This window comes from Gnatocerus cornutus, chromosome 7 (assembly GCF_029298725.1).
Source record: "Gnatocerus cornutus isolate USDA-ARS CGAHR chromosome 7, icGnaCorn1.1, whole genome shotgun sequence".
Taxonomy (NCBI): domain Eukaryota; kingdom Metazoa; phylum Arthropoda; class Insecta; order Coleoptera; family Tenebrionidae; genus Gnatocerus; species Gnatocerus cornutus.
Genome location: NC_142239.1, coordinates 21,931 through 47,994, shown reverse-complemented (window position 1 = coordinate 47,994; position 26,064 = coordinate 21,931). Strand labels below are relative to the sequence as shown.

At 34.5% G+C, this 26,064-nt stretch overlaps 1 protein-coding gene across 1 annotated transcript in view; it reads left to right on the top strand.

The window, feature by feature from the left end:
• LOC148170531 (uncharacterized) overlaps positions 1-26,064 on the top strand; it is a 100,614-nt gene that overhangs the window by 69,471 nt on the left and 5,079 nt on the right. Inside the window, exons 2-3 of the mRNA XM_088041533.1 lie at positions 21,525-21,707; positions 22,452-22,589. Of these exons, the coding sequence (XP_087897659.1) occupies positions 21,525-21,707; positions 22,452-22,589 (321 nt within the window). The remainder of the gene's footprint in view (positions 1-21,524; positions 21,708-22,451; positions 22,590-26,064) is intronic.

Genomic DNA, 26,064 nt, shown 5'->3' with positions numbered 1-26,064 from the left:
CTTTTTCAGGCTATTTTGAGTCCAGTAAGTTTGCTGGTATTAATAAGCATTGTAATTGTAATTGTATGTGTTAAACCTTGAACATGTATGAAATTAAACCTTTGTAGAGCTACATAAAACTAATTTATGACATGACCTGCCACCGATTTGCTAGCATGTGTTTTAGTTACATGTTGCTTTTTTTGGATTGATCTTTATCTAATTGTTACAAACCTACCAATTAATTTATTTTTTAGTTTGTCACAATTGGGAAGATCAAAAGAAATTTATAACATTTTTTCAATGTAAAAATCTTTAATAGCAAAATTTTGGAATTGAATATGGTCAATGTACTTTTGGAAGATAGATTCCATTTCTATAAAAAAACAAAACGTTGCGTCTTTACAAAAAAAAGTATTCTCGTTCAAACGTTTGATCATTGTGAACTTTGAGAAAGTTCTCAAAATTGGACCTATTTCAAGTGACTATTTGTTCTGAAATTGAAACCTGATGTTCCAAGTTCATCTGTAAACAATACAAATACATAACTTTGATAACAATTAGATATTTATTACACAACAACCACCTTCATTTCTCAAATTTTGCTCAGGTGGAGGACTTGGAGTTTTCATTTTACGTATTTTGGGGGGCTTTCGTGTTCTAGATGTAGTTGAAGTAAAACTGAAAATTGAAGGTACTGCATTTGTTTTCAGTTTTCGTGTCCCATCTACACGTGTTTTCTCCCACATTTCGGGAGCGAAATGAACCTACAATTATTTAGTTATTGTTGAAATTGTTACATGCTGTTGTTTAATAAAGAAAAACAAGAAAGTTTACCTCACACTAACTAACTAATCTTTGGTATCCACTTGTCTCGCTTCATTTTGATGATCCATTCTTTTCGCCTTTTTGGGTCTGTTGGGAAGCGTTTTATCAAAAACCTCTTTTTTGCAGAATTGGAACATCCCACAACAGCACATCTCGACATTTTCGTACAATTAAACTGACTGTATAAACAAATGAAATTGCAAACTCATAACCTCAAGTACGTTTTCATACTACCGCATGTAATTAGTAGTCTTCAAATTATGAATTTCGCTCACTTTGCACCGTGACAAACAATAAATAGCTTTAAAATCAAACAGAAAGCTTACGGGCGTTCCACGTAAACAACGAGACTTCGCTCCAAAATGGCGATTTTTACTACGTGACCGTAACAACCAATCAAAAATCACGCATTCGCGTGTCGCCACTGTTCTGAATAAAGTCACTGTATTTAATAACTGATACTCACGACATCTCCCTACGATATGTGGTTTTAATAAAAAAGTCGTGGTTACTTTTGGCCCAGGTGGTTCCACTTACCCGGTCTTTCCCTATCCATTTCATCCGACTGTATTTATGTTCTTGGCTTATTTCATGCTGTCTAAATCTATACTCCTTTTCTATTCCTCGCTTCCAATTTCGATAAGCAGTTGTTATAAACACAGAATTTGAGTTATGATGTATCGAGAAGTGTTGACAAGAAAAACAAAAAAACACCATCTGAACTTGAACTATATTTATTCTATGCAATCATATTTTGTATACTATTTGTTTTAAATTGTCTTAAAACTTAAAACTTCGTTTTGACTGAGCAGGTCCATCGTCAGGCGACTGTCATATGTGCAAAGGGTCTGGACATGTAGGACTTTGTAGGGAAACATTTATTGTTGGTATATTGACTTTTTCTGAAGATTCTGGTGCAGGGTTCAATGCCACTTCCACTATCATATAAACTTTCACTCTCACTGTGTTCACAACCTCCCTCAACAATTAACTAACCTTCCAGCAGTCTTGTGGGGTCTGACAGACCCAGAGGTGGAAAAAAAGCGTTGCACTCTCTAAACTAATTGACTTAAAAAGCCTAAATCTCTTATAGCTGCTTATTTTGACTCATTCTAACTACCGTATTTTTGTTCCGACTCTGTCGGTGCAAAAATATAAAATTTGTAATAAAATATATTGATCGGGCCTCTCAGACCCCACCAGACTAAAGACGCGATATTATTTATTCCTGATTTCAAAAGTTGGCTATGTTGTTTTCTAACTTTAAATGTATTATTTTTTTGAGTCACATGCGTATTTTTAACTCGGGATTTTTTTATAAATTGTAACCATAAAAAAAATTGACTTTGAACATGAAAAATGTACTTTTTTGTTTTTGGAAAAATGTGCCATTTCCAAAAAAGAATTTTTTTTCGAATGATAAAAGGAAGATTGATTATCTAAGTGATAATGACTTATACAGTGAATATATTTGCATAGAATCTATAGAGTCCATCATTTTCTGTGTTTGTTCACTTTTAAATTGATATTTAATGGTTTGCAAGTTTATCATCTTTTCACGTCGTAATTAAATATGTTTTTGAATCTACTAAAAACAATCTTTTAATTTACAATGTTTGACATCATTTTCAAGCAAATTGCAGTATTGAATTTTATTTTAGGCCTAAAAATTGACTGGGGTCTAACAGACCCTACTAGACTAATATCGTCCGGCTGAACTAGCAGACTGCTGGAAGGTTAACATTACGTTAAGGATGAAGTTGCAAAATCACTTACTGATTCAGGCGTTTGAATCAACTGTTTTTTTTATGCTCCTTATGAAAAATATTTGGAAATTTTTCGATTGCTTATTTTGGTTGGATTTTAGATCTTCAATCATTGAAGCAATATTTGTGTTTAAAGTATCTAATCTTTGAAGCTTTTTTTATGTTTTATTGCTGCTATTTCTTCTTTCAATGTTCCTTTTTGTGAAAATTTAGTCTGAAATGGTTTTGTCTTTTTAGAACTCATTATTGTCGTTAATAACCAGATCGCTATGGGAACTGCAGGAAGCTGGTGGCGTTGTTTCAGCATTTTTAAATACAATATTGAGCATAATAGAACAAAATTCCCTATGTTTCCGCGGCTTTTGTGTGGTATTATTGTGTTCTTTTATGTTTTTAAGCACCATAATGAAAGCAAGCTACCTATCGTACGCTTATCTACTTACCCTTAAAATTATCCTGACGGTTTTTTTGCTCTAGGAATAAACACAACACGTTGAAGTCATACAATTATAAGGTTATGTTGGCAAAAAAGAAGGTATATCAAAATTAGCAAGCATTAGACAAGGATAAACGGCCGGCACCATGATGTTTTTAACTACCCTGTTATAAAAAGTAAACATAACAACTCCGTTCGACTTCGCCTGTACAGAATATCGATATTGGTTAAAAAAATTTAACTTTGCCGTTATTTTTTAACTGTTAACAGTTACGTTAATTTGAACATATAGCTTACAGAATCGGCACAATTAGGTATTTAATCGAAATTTAGGATTTAACTTGGATTCTGTAAACCGACCCTTAGCATTTTGACTATGGTAATTTAATTTACGAGATACAGTTGTCTTTCACTTATGATTTAGTTTCTCCTATTGGACATGGTCTCAATTTCGTATAATTCCAAGTAACGATTTTATTAAAGTCTTTATTAAAGCTTTTGTAATCAAATAACTCGTAATTTTTTATAAACATTCTTACAGCTCGTTTTCAGTGCATTTTTTTAAATCTTACAAATTGCTATTAAAACAGTTATAAGAAATTATAATAAAAATTCGCTATAATAGTATATTATAACGTGTAACGTGTTTTATAATGGCCAATTTGGTGCACGAGTTCCCGGTGTACAAAACGCCGTAGGCGAGTTTTGTATGGAACGAGTGCACTAATACCATTATGAAACAAGTCCTTTATTATTATTATTATTATTTTTTCGAATTTGCACCCTTTTTTTAATAAAAAATTTGAATTTTCCAATTCTAAGAGTTTTCGTGTTACACATCTATTATATTTAGGTGAATATATTGTTGGCCGTAAAAGGCAATTCATTTATATTGATACATTGGTTATTCACGCAGCAATTAAACACGAATCGTAAAATCCGTAATGTGAAATTGACCAAGAACTTGACAGGAAACAGGTGACAGCCAGACTAATTAGTTCTGCCAACTCTTTAAAAACAAAATTTCCTACTTTGAGTTCTTATATAGATACCTATAAACGACAACGACTCTGAATTGAGTACTTTAATCGACCTATTAAAGCGGCGAATTCGAAAAATCGTTTTTGTAAAACGTTTCTTGTAAATAGAGTTTATAAATAATATCTCCAAAACATTTTTTATAAAGTTGTTATACAAAACTTATGGCAATGGATGGGAAGTTAAGTTTTCGATGTTAGAAAAACTTTAAAACATTTTAAAAACTATTTATTACAACTAAAGATGAACTACTCTTACTACGTCTAACAAAAAACTATCTTATTTCCTACTCTCGTGACCCTTTATAATGCAACAAAGTGCCGAGGTTGCACTATCGCGGGGTCGCGGGTGGTACGGGGATGTAACTCCTCCCTGCCATAGAGGCGACCTTAGGGCTGAAGGAAGCCTTCAAATGACTATTGGTTGGTCCTTGGGATCTTCGTTCGAACAGCTTCTACGAGTTTGATTGCTTTGATTCCTTCGATTGATGATGATGCGAAAGATCTTTGGACCTCTGTTTATGAAACGGCACTTCCACGATGTTGGAGAGTTGATCCTTTTGTAGCTGGAAACTTCCCTTCTATTCTTGTATTTCCTCTAACCCAATGCCATTCATTGTTAAGTTGATCTTGTCGTTCTCGCAGGAGTGAATGGCGACTGTTGTAGTTGGTACGATCAGAATCCACTTGTTTTTTTCCAATTTCTCTACTTGGATGTCTGAAATTTCGACCCAGAGGTTTCGACAGTTTTTGATGTCACTTGAATATTGAAGCATACTGATTTCACATGGCGTGGGTAGGCCAAGTGGGATGACGTTGATGTCTTGAGAGATGAATTCTTCTGGAGCAATTTCTCTACAGGGTTCGTTGAAGAAAGCGTAATTTTGCTCGTTGAGGGTTAGGTATTTGGATTGTGGTACGATAACATGATAAGTGCCATTTGTGGATGTAGGTAGAGGGTATAGGTGATAATAATTGTAATCAATTGTTTGAACAAGCGGAATTTCAATTATAAAAATAATTTGATTACCTTTGCTAGAAGCTTTAATATTAATGACATTTTCGAAAGTTAAAATTTTGTTTATAGATAAAGTAAAAGGTAGTTTTATATCGTTATCTAAATGATTTTTAACAAAAATTAGTTCTTTCAACAAATCTTCAGGTTCGACGATCGAATTATGTAGAGTATTCAATTTTGAAAACGAAATCGCCACTTCAATCTTGTCCCAAGATTTTGATTATCATTTCATAGGTAATACTAATTTGGGAGAATCTGTTAGAAGAGGAATTTTTAGCTCTTTTAGGGAATAGTGTCTATTTTATTATTCTATTTGTTTTTAATTTTGGCTTTATTAATTATTATTAAAGTTCTATTAATTCAAAGGGGCCTTTGAATTTATTTTCCTTTTTATTTCTTTTTTCACTAACTTTATAGACGGTTTGCCCAATTTTAAAGTTGTATTGCTCGGGACCCATTATGTTTCTGTTGTCTAAAATTTGTAGTTTTTGTTCGTGAACTTTATTTTCAATATTTCGATACAAATGTTTGACTTTTTGACGATGGTTATTGACATATTCTGTATAGAAAGTTGTTTGAATGAGATCTGAAGGATCGCGCATATTTGTATGTCCAAATAGTAGTTCCAATGGTGTAAATTTTGTAGTAGAATGTATCGAATTATTATAAGCGATTAAGGCATATTTCATTAGTTGTCGAACGTTACAATCTGTATCATTTTGTTTTAAAAGTCGTAAATGTTCTATTAAGGTAGAATGGAAGCGTTCGATTGGTGAATTTGACTCCTGATGTAAAGGAGTGCCAAAATGGATATTAATTTTATGAGATTTTAGTAGTTCTTTTACTGTATCGTTATTAAATTTAGTGCCGTTGTCGATAATGATTTTTTCGGGTATGCCGTAAAGAGAAAAATAGCTAGTAAGACAATCGCAAATTTCTATAGCTGTTTTACCTTCTATCGGGAAAGCTTGTCCGAATTTAGAAAAAGAATCAATTATTGTTAAAAAGTTTTGGTTATCGAATTTGAAAACCTCAACATGTACAAGTTGAAAAGGTTTACCAATTGATTCAGTTAAAACAAGGGGAATGTATGGTTTTTTCCGAGAATATTTGGCAGTTTGACAAATTTGACAGTCATTGATATAATTGTTAATGTCATTTTTCATTGATGGCCAGTAATAATTTCTTTTGAATCTATCGAAAGTTTCGTTAACACCTCGGTGGTTGGTTTTACTTTCATGTTGATGCCGAATCAACAATGTTCGTTCGTTTTGTTCCCGAACAGAGTTTACCAATTGCGTACATTTGACAAGTTTATGCCCTTTTGAGTAAAAATATTTCATATATACTGCATTGAAATCCTCATACATTTTGTCATCGTAAAAATACAAATGAAAAGTTTTTCCGAGAGTGGTATATTGAGCAAGAAAATCAAATATTGCATTTTGGTCAGATTTTGGAATTTGAACAATTAAAATTTTGTGGTTTTCAAAATCATCATTGCTAACTTCAATTTTAGGATGAGGGTTCGGTGAAATAAAAATTTGGTTTCTTTTGTTATTATTTATTTCATCTAAAATTGGAATACCATCGTTATTTAAATTTGCGTTATCTGCTGAGTGAATTGTTATTAATTTTTGGTTTTGGAAATCCACGGATGCATTTAAATTTCTCAAAAGATCTGCTCCGATTAACCCGTCAAAATTTAATGAAAATTGAAAAATGTAAAATTTATGTTCGATATTTGTTCTAAAAACGTCGAATAGTGGGATTAAAGCGATTTTTGAATGTTTTGAAAATCCATGTGCTGTTTCAATTTGGAAATTTTCGTTTTTAATAAATGGTTCATAAAGACAATGAGCTAATTTTGGTGAAATGAAACTTTTTGTACTGCCTGTATCTACAAGAAAATAAGAATTTATTTCAGGGATATAAATGTATGGTAAGTTTCGTCCAAAATTATTAATTTTTATTATGGTGGATCGATTGGGTTGATGGCTTGGTGAAAATTTTGCAAACTTGCATTTTCAACCGTGAGATCATGATAATCTTGGTTGTCTTCTAGATAAAAATGCATGTCGTTGCAAGCTGTTTCTGGGTTTTGCATGTCACCAATATCTTCTTCGCGATAATAAGAATGCTCAACACATGTAGAAGTGGCGTTTTCTGTGTAAGGATAAGAGTCTGCATAGTTTCTACTTTTTTCCGAGTAAAGATCACACGGTGTGACTTCACTTGAAATATTTTCGCTGACGTTTTGCAAATACAGTTCCTCAAAGGTAAAGTTCGGTTTTGGCTTTATGCTTACTCGTGTATTACTTGAACTTGTATCCATGGGTTCTGGTTTTTGTAATTTGCTAAATTTTGATAATGAGCTTTGTCGGCTGCCAAAAGGTTGTGAGGGTCTGTTCTGGACAAAATTTGGATTTCGAAATTGCGGAAAATTTTGCAATGATCTGGGTTGAAATTGTTGAGGGGGTTCAAACTGATTGAAGTTAAAATTTGGTCGCGGAAAGGTTGGTCGCGGAAAATTTGTTTGATTAGTTTGATGATTTGGTCGAACAAAATTATTTGGTTTCGGATTGAAAGGTGGTTGATTTGAATATGACAAATTGCGATATGGTGTTGTTGGAACTTGTTTAAAAGTAGAGAGTGGAGGTTTTGAGTTAAATTTGAAGTTTGACTGATTGTTATAATTAACTGTACATCGGGGTTGAGGTTTATATGTTTGCTGATTTAAATTTACATTATTACCATTGCTTAAATATTGGAAATTTTCTTCCTCTATCACGAACGATAGGGCTGGGGTTTTTTAGTCTAACCGGAAGTTGCATATTGTACTGTAATCCGTTGATAAAAGTTTTTAGAGCGAAATCTTCGTAGTGAGCAATTTTGATTAATTTTTCCTGTTCATTCTGAATGTTGGTATTTAATTTTGACACCAAAAGACTTCTTGCATCTTGTAACCTCATACCAAATTGAATTGGGGTTTCGTTTCTCGCCCGTTTAATATTTATTAAGTCTTGAATCAAGCAATCGATACTCCTTTGATCGGAAAATGTTAAAATTAAAGCGTTTTTTATATTGTGCCATCCTACTAATTCGGTCCTCGAACCAATCAGATCTGCGGCCCGACCTCTTAATTTTGATAAAACAGTATCCATTAAACAAATATTAATTGCAGCATTTGGATCTGTTGCGTTTTGGAAAGTTCTAATCAGATTTTCGCATGAACTCGATTTAATTGATAGGGGTTCCCATCAAAATGAGGGATATTATCTGCATAAAATCTTAATAAAGGAACGTTAATTGTATTGGTATTATTTGTTTCTGTTTCCGGCATATTATTAGCAATATTGATAGATCTTAGCTGAGCAATCAAATTATTTAAATCTTCGAAATTGTTCGACATAAACTAATTAGAAATAAAATACTAAATTTCTTAGATGACTTAAAACTTAAAGTAAAGGTAAAATAAAGTGAATTGGAAGGAAAGCAAAAGGATGAGCAACTTACACGCTGATGAATAAGACGAATTTGTTCATTCTCTTCTTCCTTGGATTCTTGGATGTATGAAGACACCCAATCACTGAATTTTAAATGACTGAATTAATCGTTGAAACGAAGACCATCAAAACTCGATGTGAGATGATTTCAGTCAATCCTACCGACTGCGCCAGTTAAGTTTTCGATGTTAGAAAAACTTTAAAACCTTTTAAAAACTATTTATTACAACTAAAGATGAACTACTCTTACTACGTCTAATAAAAAACTATCTTATTTCCTACTCTCGTGACCCTTTATAATGCAACAAAGTGCCGAGGTTGCACTATCGCGGAGTCGCGGGTGGTACGGGGATGTAACTGGGACAACTACAATAAATCATTTAAATTAAAAACTTTTTATTGTGGTACATTGACATATTGTGTGATTCATTAAATTTCCATTCGCAGTTGGCTTTGAGAAAAAAATTCATGTTGTAACTACCACCATTTCAGTAGTTTCGACTTAATGTTTGCGAGATTTGCTAGTTATCGAACAAGAAGTCAACGCAAGTCCAAAATACACGGCCTACCCAGAATGGAAATTTAATGAATACGATATATAACGAACACGATATATAACGTTAATTCATAAATGGAAACACAAATGTATATTTTAAACAAATTTAAAAATATAAATTTAATTATAAAATGAAATTAAAAACAAATAACAATTAAAGAAGTTATCACAAATCTCTACGTATTTTATTGTGAATCGGCTTCAGTATTTTCAACGATGTAATTTCTCTCTTCTTGGTCAGCTTCCTGGATTGCTGTGAGTTTGCCTTTGGTTTTTTAATCTAACTTATTTGGCCGATTTTTTTTGCTGGAAGTACGTTGCAATTTACTTTCATTTTTTTTTTGTAGAATTACGTATGATATTTAAAAAAAAAAGAAGCACAATCATCAAGTGTAAAATGTATGTCGGCAATTTTAATAATCTTAAAAAACAATAAAAGGATATTTTTAAACGTTTTAAATGCAATTTTGTCCACGTTTTAGATTTTCTCGCCCATGAAAAAAAAAGCTCGCTTTTTTTCTCGTATCTTAAGAACTGCTATTACTTTCTGAAGGCTCAAAGACTTCTTCAATTACTGGCTGATAAGATGTCCGATGTTGCTGGACAAGTCTCTGTCTGTATTTTTGATATGATTATTTGTTTTTGTTTAGTTACATTACCAATCTAAGCAAAACCAACTTTTGTGTCTGCTGCGACAAAACAGAAAGGTTATAATTAGCAGGATTGTTAATTTAGCAGAAGTACTCAGAATGTCATACTACAAATCAAGACCTACTTGATATTGTTTTAAATTTAACTTTCTATAAATAATATAAATTGCAAAAGCTTGGAACGCCTGTGAAGGGGGATAATGACACAGTTTTGAGTATAAAATATTACTATGTAAAGAACTTAAAACTTACGTAATAAAAACTCTTCGGGGTGCCATCGTTTTTTGCCGATGATTTTCATACTTTTTCATTTCCTAGTAATTATTAGTTCCTTGCCAAACTAACTTTGCACTCTTCGCAAAGCTGACTGTGCTAATTCTCAGTGTGCAATACGTAAAATGAGTATTTTTTAATAATTCAAACTTATGTATTACTAATAGTAGATTTTATTATACGACAGAAAAGTTGTACTTTTTGTCGAGCAATAGTAGCCGAGCGCATGCAAAATTGCGTGACAGCCACTTTTCGGCCAAATAACAAATAGGTACTATTTTTCTCTCAAAACGAAAATTTCAGTTCCACAACCGACAATGCGTACTGTATTTTAGTTTTAACTTTAATATTTCTTGCTTTAAAAAAATTGTGTCTTGAAAATACTTGTTTTGTATTACTGTCTGCATATGCCTGTGTCCTCTGACTTTAATTCTGAGGCAATGAATATGTGTGTACAGAGAGATTCTTATTAATCTATACAGAGTGAACCCGAATAAAGTACAAAGTTCTTAACCACAGTATCAGAGACCGCTGTACGTAATAATTCTGCAAAAAAAAATTGAATTTCGAATGAGGCAATCGTTAGTTGTATTAGTCACATGTTCAATGATTTCTTCCTCGCTGGGCATATTAGAAGAAAATCAATTCATCATCAACTTCGATGAAATCTTGAATGGTTTCGTTACCGATGTTGACCCAAAGAGCTTCGTTCCCACAAGGGTCCTAACTCTTCAGCCTCGGTATCTCTAAAACTTCTTAGATTGGCTTGAGGCACAAGATTTTCTTCATCCCAGATGGAGTTACGTCCAAAACCAGCTTTTTTAAAGCAATTTGCTTATGGTCTCTTCTGTCACCGAAAACCAAGCTTTTGCAAGATACCGAATACAATCTAACAAAGATAGTTTGGGGTGTAGTAGTTGAGTTTCTTCCTTCATTGACTCGATAGTTTTTAATAAAATGCTTTTTTTATAGTGAACTTTTAGATTTTTCAGTTTAGAAGTTGTATTTGACGGAAAAAGCTGAATAGTGATGAATTTTAATCAAGATTGAATGTCGGGAAGATGACTGGTGCAATTATCTAAAAATAAGAGAATTTTGCGATTTTGAGCACCAAATTTTTTGTCTAGATTTAGTAGCCATTTGTAAAAAATTTCACCAGCCACCCAAGCTTTTTCTTTTGCTCCTCTAAAGCATCGCGGGTTTTGGCCTTTTCCAATAACAAATCATTTTCAACTTTTCAGTACCCGTCATATTTGCTCCTACCAAGACATTGATACGTTCTATACTGTGTTTTCCTCCAAAACATTTTTGATTCTTCAATGCTAAGGTTTTATTTGGCAGGCATCTAAAAAATAGTCCTGTTTCATCTACATTCTAAATATTTTGGGTCTGTAATCATCAATCAATATTGTGTCTAGTTTTGAATCTGTTTAACCACCCCTCACTAGCATTAAAGTTTTCATGCCCCAAAGGCGTTTGCATAAAATGCAGCTTTTTCTTTTACCAAAGGTAAATTTTGCGCTCTCACAGAACTAAACCACATAAAAACGGGTTCTAAGATTTTGTCTTTGTTTTTCCAAATCGTTGACAAGGTGCTGCGTGGAATACCATAGTTTTTAGCAACCACACTTTTTTTAATATCTTTAGACACTTTACTAATTAAATTGTTTTGTTCTCTTCGACATTGTGCTTCCAATTGAAACAACTTCGAATTTTTCGAGTATTAAAAAGTCAAAGCAAACAAATATTGTTTCATCTGTTCAATAAAGTTTTAGGTTTATATTATACTCCTATAGTTTTTCGGAGACCTTTGTTTGTGCAACATGATATTTGTTATGTTCGACTTAGATGAAGTAATTAACACTGTTTCTGGCATGACACGTTCAAAAATTATGTTCGAGTTAAAGGGAGTTAGACTTACGACATTCGAGTTCACCGTATTTCAACTGAAAAGGCGCGTTTCTAAACATCACACCGTTACCATCGGAGATATTGGTTGGTATTCCACCGGTGACATCGATGAGCCGGTTTTCCATTTTCACTCTTCCATTTTTTTCTGCAATTATCTATGGAGACAAAAGTTTTTCTCGCAATCTCTGTGAGTGCATCACCTGCAACATTTAAAAAAATAGACAATTGATTAAAATTACACAACACATGCATTACCTTCACGACCCAGCCACAAACAGATTGATTGTACTCCTCAAGACTTTTGTACGCGCACATTTTGTCCATAGTATATGTGCTCGTTGTAAATACTAAATAATTTACAATATCTGGGTATAATATTTTAGGAAAAACAGCAAAATCTGTATCACAAGAATTCACATTAATAGTGTATGGGTCGTTGACGTTGATTATGATATGATATTTTAGACAAATATCTGTTTTGGTGTTGAGCAGTAAGTGTATGGTAATAAGCATTTAAATCCATTTGGACACCTGCACGTCACGAAAGATCTAAAACATCCTTTAATTACAAAGATGAACAATCCATCAGTACCCCACTCACGTATAAAGAATAATGTAGTAAATAAACTGTCAGTTAGGTTATTTTACCTCCAATCACTGTCAACTGTTAAACGCTGCACGAGCCCAATTTGTCAAATTCGATTTGTTACACTAACCTACAAACTTAAAAGTTTATACTTCGCTGGCTCTTCAAAAGGTCAATGTAAATTGAAACTACTTACTAAAACACTAAAAATAATGATACCTGCCATTTCTTACATTGGATGTGTAAGTTGCCATGGAAGACTTCGCAATGATAGGTTACGTCCAGTACGAGAGGTATCCCTAAACTCATACATAGGCACTTTGAGGCAACAAAGAAGATGTTTGTTTATAAACCATTCTAACTTTTATGGAAGTAACTTCATATTTTCGAAAGAATTCAACAGTTTTTGATGTTGTTTCTACGCGAAATGTAAATGTTTTATCATTGTTTAGAAATTATAACATTCCTGTCAAAATGCTCCCATACATGTCGGCAACTTTTAGTCTTTAAAAATTTGTCTTATAAAGTGGGGGAGAGCCCTGAATATTGATTGGATGGGTCGCTTAATTCTGGATCCATCGTAACTCAGGTTGGAAAAGCGAGCCATTAGTTACCGCTGCGTGATTGGCTGCGGTTTGACAAGATGTCAGGTCATTGACTCTCTGCACGTGGCTGTTTTTCAATATGGCGGAAATGTGGCGGAACACGAAAGTCTTTTGTGCTAATTTGAATATTTTGTTTGTGTGGGCTAAATACGTTTATTTTTTATAAAACTCAAGTTACTGGGTAAGTAAACCGTATTTAATTTGTTTTATGTTTGTTTTATAGTAAAAATTAATAACAATTAATAATCTGACATAATGAATACCGAAGTTTTTTCCCCGAAACAAAGTATGCTGCTAATATTGAATACCTTGGTGCTTTCAATATTAGATATCCTGTATTAAGTAACCATGGTATTGAATGTTATATTGAACCACGTCGTTGACTACATTTTTATTAATTAGGCTTCCCCAAGCAAAAACACAGTGGGTGGGATATAATTTGGTAGTTCGTTATCGTATTCGGTATTTTGTTTCTCTGCCGTGACAGATACGATGTGACGAATGACAAGGCGCGTTTCTAAACATTACACCGTTACCACAGTGTTGCCAGATGTTGTACGTAGATTCCCCCACCAACCATCGGCATTTTCCCCCAAATTCTAGTACAAATTCCCCAATTTCGCAAAATTTATACAATACCTACCTAATTTAATTATTATTATTATACATTAATCATTGTATCATACATAAAAAAACTTACCTGCAGTTAGCTTTTTACTTAATAAACGTGGACCGGTTTTCCAAATAAATCAGGTATAAAATGAAGCAATTGTAGTTCAAACCACAACTCAGAGATAGTAAAACGAACGAACAGTGGAAAAGGTGTATAACATTAGTGGGAACAGCAGGTGCATTTATTTCTAAATTAATTGCGGAGGACCCCTAACATCTTCATCAGATGAGGACATCGACGATGGTGAAGTACCACCACAAGAAAGAATTTGTTCCGATATATTAACAAAAACAGCATATTTTAAAGAATTATCCGACATAGATTTTAGAGGACATTTTAGGATTACTAAGTTATCTACAGAAGTAAGATCATATCTCATATCCTCATATCTCCATATCCCATTTCATCCTTTTTGTATACAATTGGGCAGTGGTTGTAACTCTCTGTCTTTTCAAAACTCTGCTGTTTTTTGAAATACTCTAAATCAATTACTTCAGCTTTGATTTCAGTCTTGGTCTTGTCATTGTTTTCTTCTCTCGGATCATCCTCTGTATCATCAGTCTCTTTGTCTCCAATGTTAGTCTTGTTTTCTTTGTTTTCTTTGGTTCCTGCATTGGTTTCATCTTTTAAAGTACTTGCTAGTAGGTTAGGATGGGGGTTTACTGCTTGTTTTTCTCCATATTGTTGATCTGTTAGGTCAAAATGAGGCCACTTTGTTGCACCAGTGCCAGTTTGTTTGTTTTTGTCTTTAATTTTCCTGTACGTCGTCATAGTTGTTCTAAATTTGTTATCACAGGTTGGACCCGATACATCGTATTTTCCGACACTTGTCATTTTTTTTAGCTACATCTTCCCATAGCTGCTTCTTTTTGTGTGGCTAACTAAGCTGCTTTTCCATACAAAATCTGATTGACAACAACAGCTTAGTGGATTGATAAAGTAACCCAAAAGGTATAAGGCTATATATAGCAGCAGTAAAATTATCCCATTGTGTAAAAGTTAACTTGTCTACAATAGAAAACATCCCAGAGTTGTAAACCATCTGGTTGTACCGCAGCGCTTACTTTGGTCACTTCGATCAGTCCCGGCTTAATAATATTTAAAAATTATGGAAACATGTACATGAATTACATCAAACTTGGCCAAAGAGATTATTATTAACCGCTGATTACCAAAATTTCTATTGTTTTTCTTAAACAATGTAATAAATGGTAAATTTAGCACCGCAGATAAATCCTAATTTTAATCGTTACTAAAATATTTTAAGCCGGTTCTGGTAAGTTTAGGCAAACCATGATTTATTGTTGGGACACGCGCTTGCCGATAAGGGTACAAAAGAGATGATAATTGACGGTCAAAATTTTTATTATTGCAATATAGCCTTATACCTTTTGGGTTACTTTAGTTCCAAACCAATTCTGAATTTTCAGATTCATTATGACCATCAATAATTAAAAAACTATAGGTACAGCATTTTTCACATGTTTCACTTACTGGAAATTGTCTCTAGTTCTTCTTGTTTACAATTTTGCACATGTGCACTCGTTATGTCAAAATTTTCCGATTTGAAATTACATTGGTCGCATGCGTATTAGTATATTGAATAACAAGTGTTGAAAATGGAAGATTTCACACGAGTTTTGCAGAATTGAGCCACGAGCCGTAGGCGAGTGGCTTAAGCAAACGAGTGTGAAATCGAATTTTCAACACGTGTTGTACACGATATTTTCCCGACGATCACAAAAATTAATATTTAAGTTAATTATATTAATAGTTAATAGTTATATTAAGTTAATATTTATTTTTTTAATTAAAGTTTATATTTTATCCTCTTCCACTTGCTAATAACGGTGCAAAAACACGTCAAGTTATCTCTGGACAAGTTAAAACTTAAAATGTCATTCGGCAGAGCACCTAGCCGCGGACAAAATAATTATGCCGTTGCGCCGAAAGTTAGATACCGATAATGCCCGATCTGCGTCAACCTGTGTGCAATATAAAAACACACCGTTGTCGGCCAATCAGAGATCTCAAATTTTTCATTGCACACTGATATGCGCTTCGTTCGTCTTCGCACTGAAATTGTTTGCAATTTTAAATTTTCACTACGAGAAAACTGTATGAAATGTGGCATATTTTATAGTGGTCGTCGGAAATCATATTTTTCCTACGACCCCATATGAAAGTGACATTTTCCACACGGTTAAATGACTCCGAAAGTTGATGCTTTCGTACATCAATTATTAATTAATATCGCTACCTTATTTACCTGTTCGTATTTTCTCTATTCTATTTCACTTCTGCAACACTACTACTGATTTCCTCTTCTTCAATCAACATGTGCACACAACCAATTTCTACGATTTTTAATTATGTCGGATACTTTGTGCGCAAATGCAGATTTTTAAAAAGAGCACAGACCTCTCGTAACATTCGTGTGTCTTTTGTGTTGCAGATGAACATAAAATTATGTTGAATAATTCAAGATTTATCAGATCACTTTTAATTGCCTTTCTTTTCAGCATTTCTTTGAACAGAATTTTAGTTTAAATGACATTAAAACATTAAAAAAATACAGTGCAAAAAAGGAATTGTTGGTTGCTTTCTTCAGACTAATACAATTTCTCGCAACTTGCACAAGCGCAATAAAAAATAATTATTCCATCCATCACGTGTGAGGTTGCTTTTTGAAAGAAAACGAAATTGTTGGTAAGTTTTTATTTATTAACAAATTTTCTAAATAGATCTAAAAGTGTTTCACTTGTTTTGGCCAATCTTTCGAGCGCATCAGCTTGGCGCTCCCCTATTTTGACCAGGAGGCTGCCAAGACGGTTCGCCTCATCTTCTGCTTTCAGCAACTTTTGACCCACGGTGTCTTCGGGCTTTTCGGACCGTCTTCGTTTGGGGGTTCTCCTGGCCTCAGGACTTGCCCTACTTGTGGATGGTAATTGGGGTAGAGGGATTGGAAGCAGCTCTGGAGAAATCTAAAAGACACGAATGTTATTGAGGGAAGAAATATTTCCTATAAAACAATTATTACTGTAGGATGTTTGCCGGCACAACTTGGAAGGGCGGGGGCACAGTGTTGAGAGGTAGGTTCAACAAGGATGTTCTATAATACATAGGTAAATGTGAACAAAAATTTAACTCGTCTTAATTATTACATGAATCTATTTAAGTAACCTAAAATGTTATTTAAACTGATTTGTTCAGTTTGCAAGAATGGAACTTTCATGTGAAGACTTACCTGAGAACCAAGCTCTACGGTCTCATTGCCAGCATAGTCTGGCCCCAGGATTTGCAAGATCTTCAGATCTAGCTGATTTAGTAAAACTAAATCTGGATCTTCACTGGGGCCAGCACCTCCTGTTTGTCCCTGCTTTTTCCTCAATGCCCATGGCTTTCGCTTTCGTCGAGGATTTCCAGTCCCCCCAGCACTGAAATTCATACAAAATTATTATGGATTTAAGAGGTGATCATACTAACCCGTTTGTTTTTTTGTCCTTCCGGACCCCGCCAGACGCATTCAGGCTTTGGGTTAGTTCTTCCCAAAGGTTGAATACTTTGGCGGGATCAGAGTCCTGATGGCGAGCGAAAGCTAGATGTTTTAGCATAAAGTCGACCAGGGCTCTTTTACTTTTGCTGAGGCAGTGGCTTTCCGGCATGTTGCTTTCCTTTACCTTTGTCCATCTAAATTAACATTTCAAACATTGTAGAATTGTTGATATGTTGTTATTTTATACGGTTTTTACCTATATTTGTTTTTAATTACAATTACCTTGATGCGTCTTTGTGGGGGCGAGGTGGCGGCAAAACTGGTAGATGAAACTCCCACAATGCACAAACGACGCTAAAAAGACCGCGCTCTGTCAAGATGGGGGTTAAGAACTCCAAACATTTCGCGCGCCCGCGACATTCGACATCTGCAATGCACAGGATAAAAACTCGTAGCTCACATCGTGGCTCGTATCGTTGAGCCACGATAAAATCCAGAACCAAAATACCGATTACGATATTTTTGGTGTTGCCATAGAAACATCGTATCGTCTTCGTATCGTAGTAGAACCAAAATCCCACCCAGTATCTCCTTTTTAATAATTTTTTTCTATTTCGCGTTCATAATGAAGATATTTCGATACGCGTTTGAGCGTATTTGGGTATCGTAATGGACCAATCCCGTGCCAATATTTCCAGGAACTTATATTTTTCTTAGGTTTGCAGCTGACAAACCGTCAACTTGCCGTCAACGTTGACAATTTAGATTTTGGTTTTGATAAACCATGATAAATCGATCAATACACTATTATTTCTTGTTGTACTTGGCTTAATAATTCATCGGAGAAAAACTCTTTGGATGCAAGAGAACCATCATGATCATGATCAACATCTTTGCTCTCTTGACTCCCTTGCGCTCCGGTAACCTCAAAACGTCACACCTGTCAAACTGACTGAAATTGGATTTGGCTACTTCGTTTTTTTCCCCGAACATTTTGTTAATGCCAACTACCCTAAAATTCCCTAGATTTCGAAATCAAGTTTTTTCGTTTTTTTTTTAAAATAAGGCGAAATAGAAAAAATAGCGTATGATACTTGTTCATAATGCATTTTGCCGCACTTTCTACTCGCTGCGCTCGTCGTGTCTTAAAAACGTGCGTGCGGCAAAATGTTCATTATGAAACGCGTTTCATAATATACTATTTCACTGCACAAAAATAGTTATTTGTGTACCAAGACGAAAAAGTGTTTCTTTTTTGGCCGAGCCTTTTTTTGATGAGAATGAAGGCGAGGGCAAAATGGCACTTTTTGGCTGTGATGCACACAGGATTTTTTAGGTGACATCATTAAGTTTACAAGTTAATTAATTTTTATTTATGATTTATTGATTTAATCATTTATAACAACTGAAAAATTGTAAATATTTATGAATCCTTTAGAAAAGTTTATATTTTCTTTATTTACATTTGCAGTTTCGGCATGCACAATTTGTATAAATTGCTAGACATCTGCATTTTCAATAATTCAACACGTTGCACTTTACAGCAGTTTGTCGATTTGATTTTCCCCAAATAATTTTAAAATTGGGGGTAATGTCGATAACTATAGATACAGGGTGATTTTTTTAAAACGGCAGGCGTTGTATAATTTTTATTTATGAACCGATTTCAAAAATTTAAAAAACAAATTAAATGGTTTTTAATTTACTATAAACTGATGATCTTAAAATTTTTCTAAATGTCTTAGTTTCTTTTGGGCGATACTCAACTTTCTTATTTTAAATTGGAACCCATATTTTTTTTTTCATAATTTGGAAGATATTAATTTTGTTGATTCAGAAATGTGTAATATGTTCTACTTTTAACCAAAAATATTTTTTTAAAAATTATCAAAATTAGGAAAAAAATGCAATAAAAATTAATAAAATCTAGGTGCATTGTGTCAAATAAAAGAATGTCGTTATTGTAATGTCAAAAAGGCAGCAAATAACAGAAAAGATCGGCATTTTTTTTTGAAATTATTAATAACAAAAGACAATAATAATTACAAATCAGAAAAAACAACTACCTAATTTAATTAAAATACTGTTGAAACGCCATCCCGTTTTTTTATTGCACAATTGACACCTACGAGAAATGCATTGTACATTGTAAGGTGTAGCCCCATCTTGTTGAAAGAAAACTAGTTCTTTCTGTTATTTACTGCTTTTTGACATTACAATAACGATATTGTGTTATTTGACACCACGCACCTAGATTTTATTAACTTTTATTGCCTAAATTTTTTCATTTTTGAAATTTTTTTTTTTAATATTTTTTGTAAAAGTAGAACATCTTACACATTTCTGAATCAAGAAAATTAATATCTTCTAAATTATGAAAAAAAAAATATGGGTGTCAATTTAAAATAAGAAAGTTGAGTATCGCCCAGAAGAAACTAAGACATTTAGAAAATTTTTAAAATCATCAGTTTATAGTAAATTAAAAACCATTTAATTTGTTTTTTAAATTTTTGAAATCGGTTCATAAATAAAAATTCTACAACGCCTGCCGTTTTAAAAAAATCACCCTGTATATAGATAACTATAGAAAAGACTTATTTTTGGGCCGCATTTGAGGCCTAAAAATTCCATTTTAAGTTTAAGTCGCCTAAAAAATGAATTATTTAAAATGCTCTTATAAATGGTTTGAACTCTACACAAGCGCATGATCAAACTTACAAAGAGGGTTAACAGAATGCAGTCTGCTCATTTCAGTGTAGAGGGGGATGACGCTGTCAGTTTGAATAGTTGAAATTTTCTGGTTTTAAAGAAATGGACTGTTGACGGATGAAAATGCTTAATATCCATTCACAAAAAAAACCCTAAAAGGAACAGTTGGTGAGATTGGTAACCAAATGGACATTTGACAATTATAATGCCAAAATTTTAAAATAAAATCTTTAATTTCGACTCACTCTGCAAGAAAGCGTAAGAAATAGTTAATTTCTGCATTGGGAAGTTTCAACAAGACACTAAAAAGTTCTCTAGGGTACACTAAAATTAAACAAACTGAACTGACATTGACAACAAACTTCAAAGTACAGTCCCATGAAATGATGATTGAAAAGTACACTCTGATTTTACAGAAATCAAAGGTAACTTGATTTTTATGTTTTGTGAATGGATATTTCACCAATGTTAGAAAAACCTATTTCGACCTTTCTTTGTCCAGTAGGAATGTGTAAGTTGACATTTATGAGATTCCATGAGGGTTATAATTTTGTATAAAATTTTAGAGCACAAAACGATTAAACGAGAGTTAAATGGTTACAAAGGAATATTATCTGGCCACCATGAACTACTGTATAGTGATAATAGTTTCACTATAGAAGAAACCTAAAACGAATGATTAGTGTGTTTTAGGACATATTCAGTTTCTTTCTGTTTGATAGTTTGCTTATTGCAAAGTCTGTTTTGCACATTTGCGATATCGTTAAAAAGGGGGGACTTTGCTAATGGAAAACACTGTTTAAACTGTTTACCAAAAATCTTAAAAATTCATCTTTGAAGGATACAACTTTGTTATATTTTCTTGCAATGGGAAGTTCTGTACTGATTTAGTGTGCAACTGCGCTTAGGAATGAATGCTATGAAAATTGATCAGACGAAAACGACGACATTTTATTCTTTACGCTAAAACAACTTGAAATCTTTGATGGTTGAGGTGGTTAGAATTGAACACATTATAGTTGACTAAAACATTAAAAAGATTAGATGAATTTTCCATGTGTTTCACTTCTAACCACTACTTCTATGTTGGTAACATAAATATATCAGCCATGCGACTGCGGGTCTCAAAAATTTTATAATTTGATTGCCAACAACTAGGAACGGAATCAACTTCTTTGAAAACCATTCGAATCATGATACAACTTTGAATTTCCATAAATACGTAAGTCACTTGCTAAGGTTTATAAATTATGACTTTTCTGCCAAAGGGCTGTCAGACACGGTTGTGAACTTTTGGTGTATAAATTTCCTTATAAAGTACTTTCCTCCAAATTTTGGGTCAAGTTTGACATTTGAACCTCACTATCAATTGGTATGAAGTATAACTTCAAAATCTTATGGTGTAAAAACACACATGTCCAAAAAATGTCAACGCACCTTGATTAATATTAATAAGAATCACGCTTTATGCATATGTAATGAAACATTATTTTAGTTGTGAAAATGCCGAAAAAGGGGAGGAGCAGCTGGACGAGGCGAAAGGGTGTCTATAAAAACAAGAAGGCTGTCCTTAAGAAATTGGAATCAGCTGCTTTATTGCTTGCCGAAAGTAGCGAGAAACAGCAAGTTGGCACTAGTGGAACCTCAATATTAGCACCAAAAAGACAGCATTTTACAGGTAGATCTTATTAACTCTTACGATTGATTGATGCTAGGAACTGGGGTATGAGACTTGGTTTCATAATTTTCTCATTTTATTTATTTGTGGACTGAGTTTAAGTCAAAATTTTTCTTCGGCGTTGTTTTTGTATGAACCTCGGCCTTAACAGTCAAACACTCAAGCTGAATCTAATTACTTGACATCAAAACGCGAAAAATAATTTCTGAAGATTGTTTTTTAGTAGTTATAGTCCGACACCTGAAAATTGAGGTGTACCTACTTATATATTGTGTTTGATTCATTGTTCTGTACTGGAGTTATGTACACTTTTGATTGTATCGCTAAATCAGTGATTAGGGTTCTCAGTGTCAAACTCTTTCGGGTCAAGGGTAAATTCATGTAAGACAGTTAAATCATTTTTATGGATGCCTGTAGTATTGGCTCAAGTTACAGCTTAATAATTTGTATGTATGTTTAAAGTTTAACAGTAAATATTTTTGAAGCGATGAACTTTTAATATGCATCTATTATGAAAAATTGCATCTTGCGAACGCATCGCATTCATGTTGCTATGAGTGCTTGAGGTTTGATAGGAAATATCTTCGAAATGGTGAACTTTGCGCAAGTTTTATGTGTGATAAAAAATGCGCCTCGCAGAATACTATCGATATGTGAAAGAATTTTTGATATTTAAAATTTTTATTGAATTGAGTTTTGTACAATTAATGTTTAAGTCAATATTTAATGATAAAAACATTACAGATAAATTCGAGGGATATGGTCCATCAGAAAAAAATGCAAAATGTGAGCTGAATGTCGAACAAAAATCCAATTTATCAAGCTCGACAATGTATGTAACCGTCGAGGATGACTTCATTCTCGCCGGCCAGTCTAGCAAAGGTAGTTATTACTAGTTATCAAATTAGATTGCATTGAGCAAATAACTATATGCTAATACCTACAATAATATAAACTACAAAGTATATAAAGTAGACGTTTTATGTCGTACTAAAAATCCAACAGTCTACAAAGGGATGCTTGCCATTGTTACATTTATTACTTCTTTAACAAGTAGTACAATAGACCGTTCTCGGGTTTGACATTCGCGGCCCCTTTGAAACAATAAATAAAATTCTGAAACGGAAATGTCATACTGCTTTTATGTGTTTTCGGAACAACTCGATGAAATATTGGCCAAAATATAATATTAATATATTTCGTTGACTTAACATATCTGAAGTTCCACAGCTAATAGACTCAACATTCGCGAATTTGACATTCGCGTCTTAAATCTGGAACGGAACTTCCGCGAATGTTGAGGGTACATTGGATTCCGTATTCATGATATAAGCATTTGAGCATTGAAATTCTCGAATTCTGTAGTCTCATTTAACAACATTATGCTGTTATAGGGTATTACTATACGAGCGTGTTATAATGCCCATTATTCACTAGGTTGTTTGCGAGCGAGCGGGGTAAATCAACCGAGGAACACGAGTCATTATATGTGAGTGTAATACTATGCTTTATCGACGACCATTTACTGAAAAAACTTGGTTCATTTTTTAATAAAAAATAAAAAAGAAACATACAAGTTACAAGACAGTCATTATGATGATTATAATTGAGATCTGTCATTTTAAAACGTTGTAAGTGCCATTTACTGAAAAAACTTGGTTAATTTTTTAATAAAAAATAAAAAGAAACATACAAGTTACAAGACAGTCATTATGATGATTATAATTGAGATCTGTCATTTTAAAACGTTGTAAGTGTTATTTTAATAATTTTAGACGAAACGAATAAAACTGTTTTATTATCGAAGTAACTAATACCATGAACTGAATTAAATTTATGTGTTTATGGTGTGTTTTTTAAAATTATTCTCGCAAAAGAAAATCGAAAAAAGTTTATATTGTAGCGTTTTTCGCGTTCGATATATTATTTATTAAACCCAAAAACAACTTTACAACAACTTTACAACAACTCTTGCACTATTTCCAATTCTCTCTTATTTTCTAATGTCAATCTGCCCCTCGCCGCCTCCGTTGTTGTTCTACCTACTTGATTTCGCTCTATCTGATCCGTTACATTGCCCCCTTCTTAAATACTCTTCGTCCCGAAGTGTTTTTCCGGTCAGCCTGTGAGCAAACTTGCATTTAGATCCTCTCTTGCACCGAGCGGTCTCGAAAAAGTAGCAGGGGACAGTCTTTTCAGGTGGCGATAAAGTTCTAACCACGCCTTCTTCTTCCCCAAAGTATGGTGATAACCGATTGAAATGGATCACTTTCATTTTGCCATTAGGAAGCTTCTTGATAGCATAGATGACGTCATTGATGCGGTTGACAACCCGATATAACTTACAACCCTCGACGACGACGAGGGTTGTAAAACCAGACCAAATCCTCGGGCTGGTAACCACCACGGTCTGCGTTGACGTCGTATGCTTCCTTCATTCGATCGCTAGCTATCTGGATGTTATGACGCACCCGGTGGTGAATATCGTCCATTTTCCTGCGTAGCCCACTGACGTAGTCTTCACCTGCGATATCCTGTCCAGGCGGACATCCAAACATTAAATCGCAAGGCAGACGTAACTCACGACCCATTAAAATACTTGCAGGCGTTTGTCCGGTGGTCTCATGAACCGAAGAACGATATGCCAACAAAAAGAATGGAAGATGACGATCCCAGTCTCTTTGATGGTCAGAGACAACTTTTGTTAGGTACCGATTCATTGTCCTATTCATTCGCTCCACCATCCCGTCAGATTGCGGATGTAACGGAGTTGTTCTGGTTTTGCGAATTTTTAGAACGCGACACATCTCCTGGAATAACGCGGACTCGAAATTTCTTCCTTGGTCTGAGTGTAGTTCAAGCGGCACTCCAAATCGGCAAACGAGCTCTCTTACTAAAACATCCGCCACAGTTACAGCTTCCTGATTAGGCAAAGCGTATGCTTCGACCCACTTGCTAAAATAATCCATAACCACGGCAATATACTTGTTTCCGTCGTCAGTCTCTGGAAATGGACCAGCAATGTCCACGGCCATTCGCTCAAAAGGACTACCAACATTGTATTGACGCATGGGTGCTTTTCGACGTCTAAGCGGCCCATTACTTGCCGCACAGGTCACACATTTCTTTGACCATTCCTGCACATCTGCCTTGCAGTTTACCCAATAAAATCGCTCTCGCAGTTTACCGAGCGTCTTGGCTACCCCCAAGTGCCCCCCTGTAGTACCACTATGGACCTCTCCTAGCACTTCGGATATTCGATTCTTCGGAACTATAAACTGCTTTCTGTCTTCCTGACTCTCCGATGTCCGCAATACCCTTTTCAACAATCCATTGTCGACGACAATGGAGTTCCATTGAGCCCAGTAGGATTTCACAACAGGTGAAAACCGCGCGACCTCCTCCCATGTCGGACGGCGGTCCGTTTTTTTCCATTGAAGCATCAGCCCCAGGTCAGGATCATTTTCTTGATCCCTTTGAAGCTTCTCATTCTCCCAACGGTCGTTCACTACTCTAATTCTGCGAGCAGATTCATCTTTCTCCTCCGCTCGCTGACAATGTTTACAATCCTCTTCGCAAGGTCTTCTTGATAAGACGTCGGCATTTTGATGGATTTTTCCAGCTCGGTGCTCGGTGTCATAATCAAATTCCTGGAGCCTCTCAATCCATCTGGCCACCTGGCCCTCAGGATTCTTAAATTGCAAAAGCCATTTTAATGCAGCATGGTCTGTTCTCAGCAGAAATCTCCTTCCATACAAGTACTTGTAGAAGTGCTCAACAGCTTTAACGACCAATAACTCTCGTCTAGTAACACAATAGTTCTTTTCAGGTTTCGACAAGGTCTTACTGAAATAACCGATGACCTTTTCTTGTCCGTCTTGTTCTTGTGACAGTACTGCTCCTATTCCCACATTACTTGCGTCGGTGTCCAGTATAAACTTCCCATCAGTCATCGGATAACTGAGCACCGGGGCACTAGTCAAAGCCTCTTTCAGCCTCCCGAAGGCTTCCCCACTTTCTTTGTCCCACTGGTATTTTCGATCTTCTTCAGTTAGTCGTGTCAGTGGCTTAGCAATGTTAGCGAATCCCGGCACGTAACGGCGGTAATATGTGCACAAGTACTGGACTTCTTTCTTAAACAGATGACACTTTTTGGGACTAAGTTTCAAACCGGAACTTCGTAATCGATGGAAAACTTCTTCTAAGGTCTTCGAACTGCTTTCCTACCACGATGATATCGTCGAGGTATACCAAGCATGTCTTCCACAATAACCCTTTCAGCACTGTCTCCATTAATCTCTCAAAGGTGGCGGGAGCATTACACAATCCAAATGGCATCACTGTGAATTGCCACAAT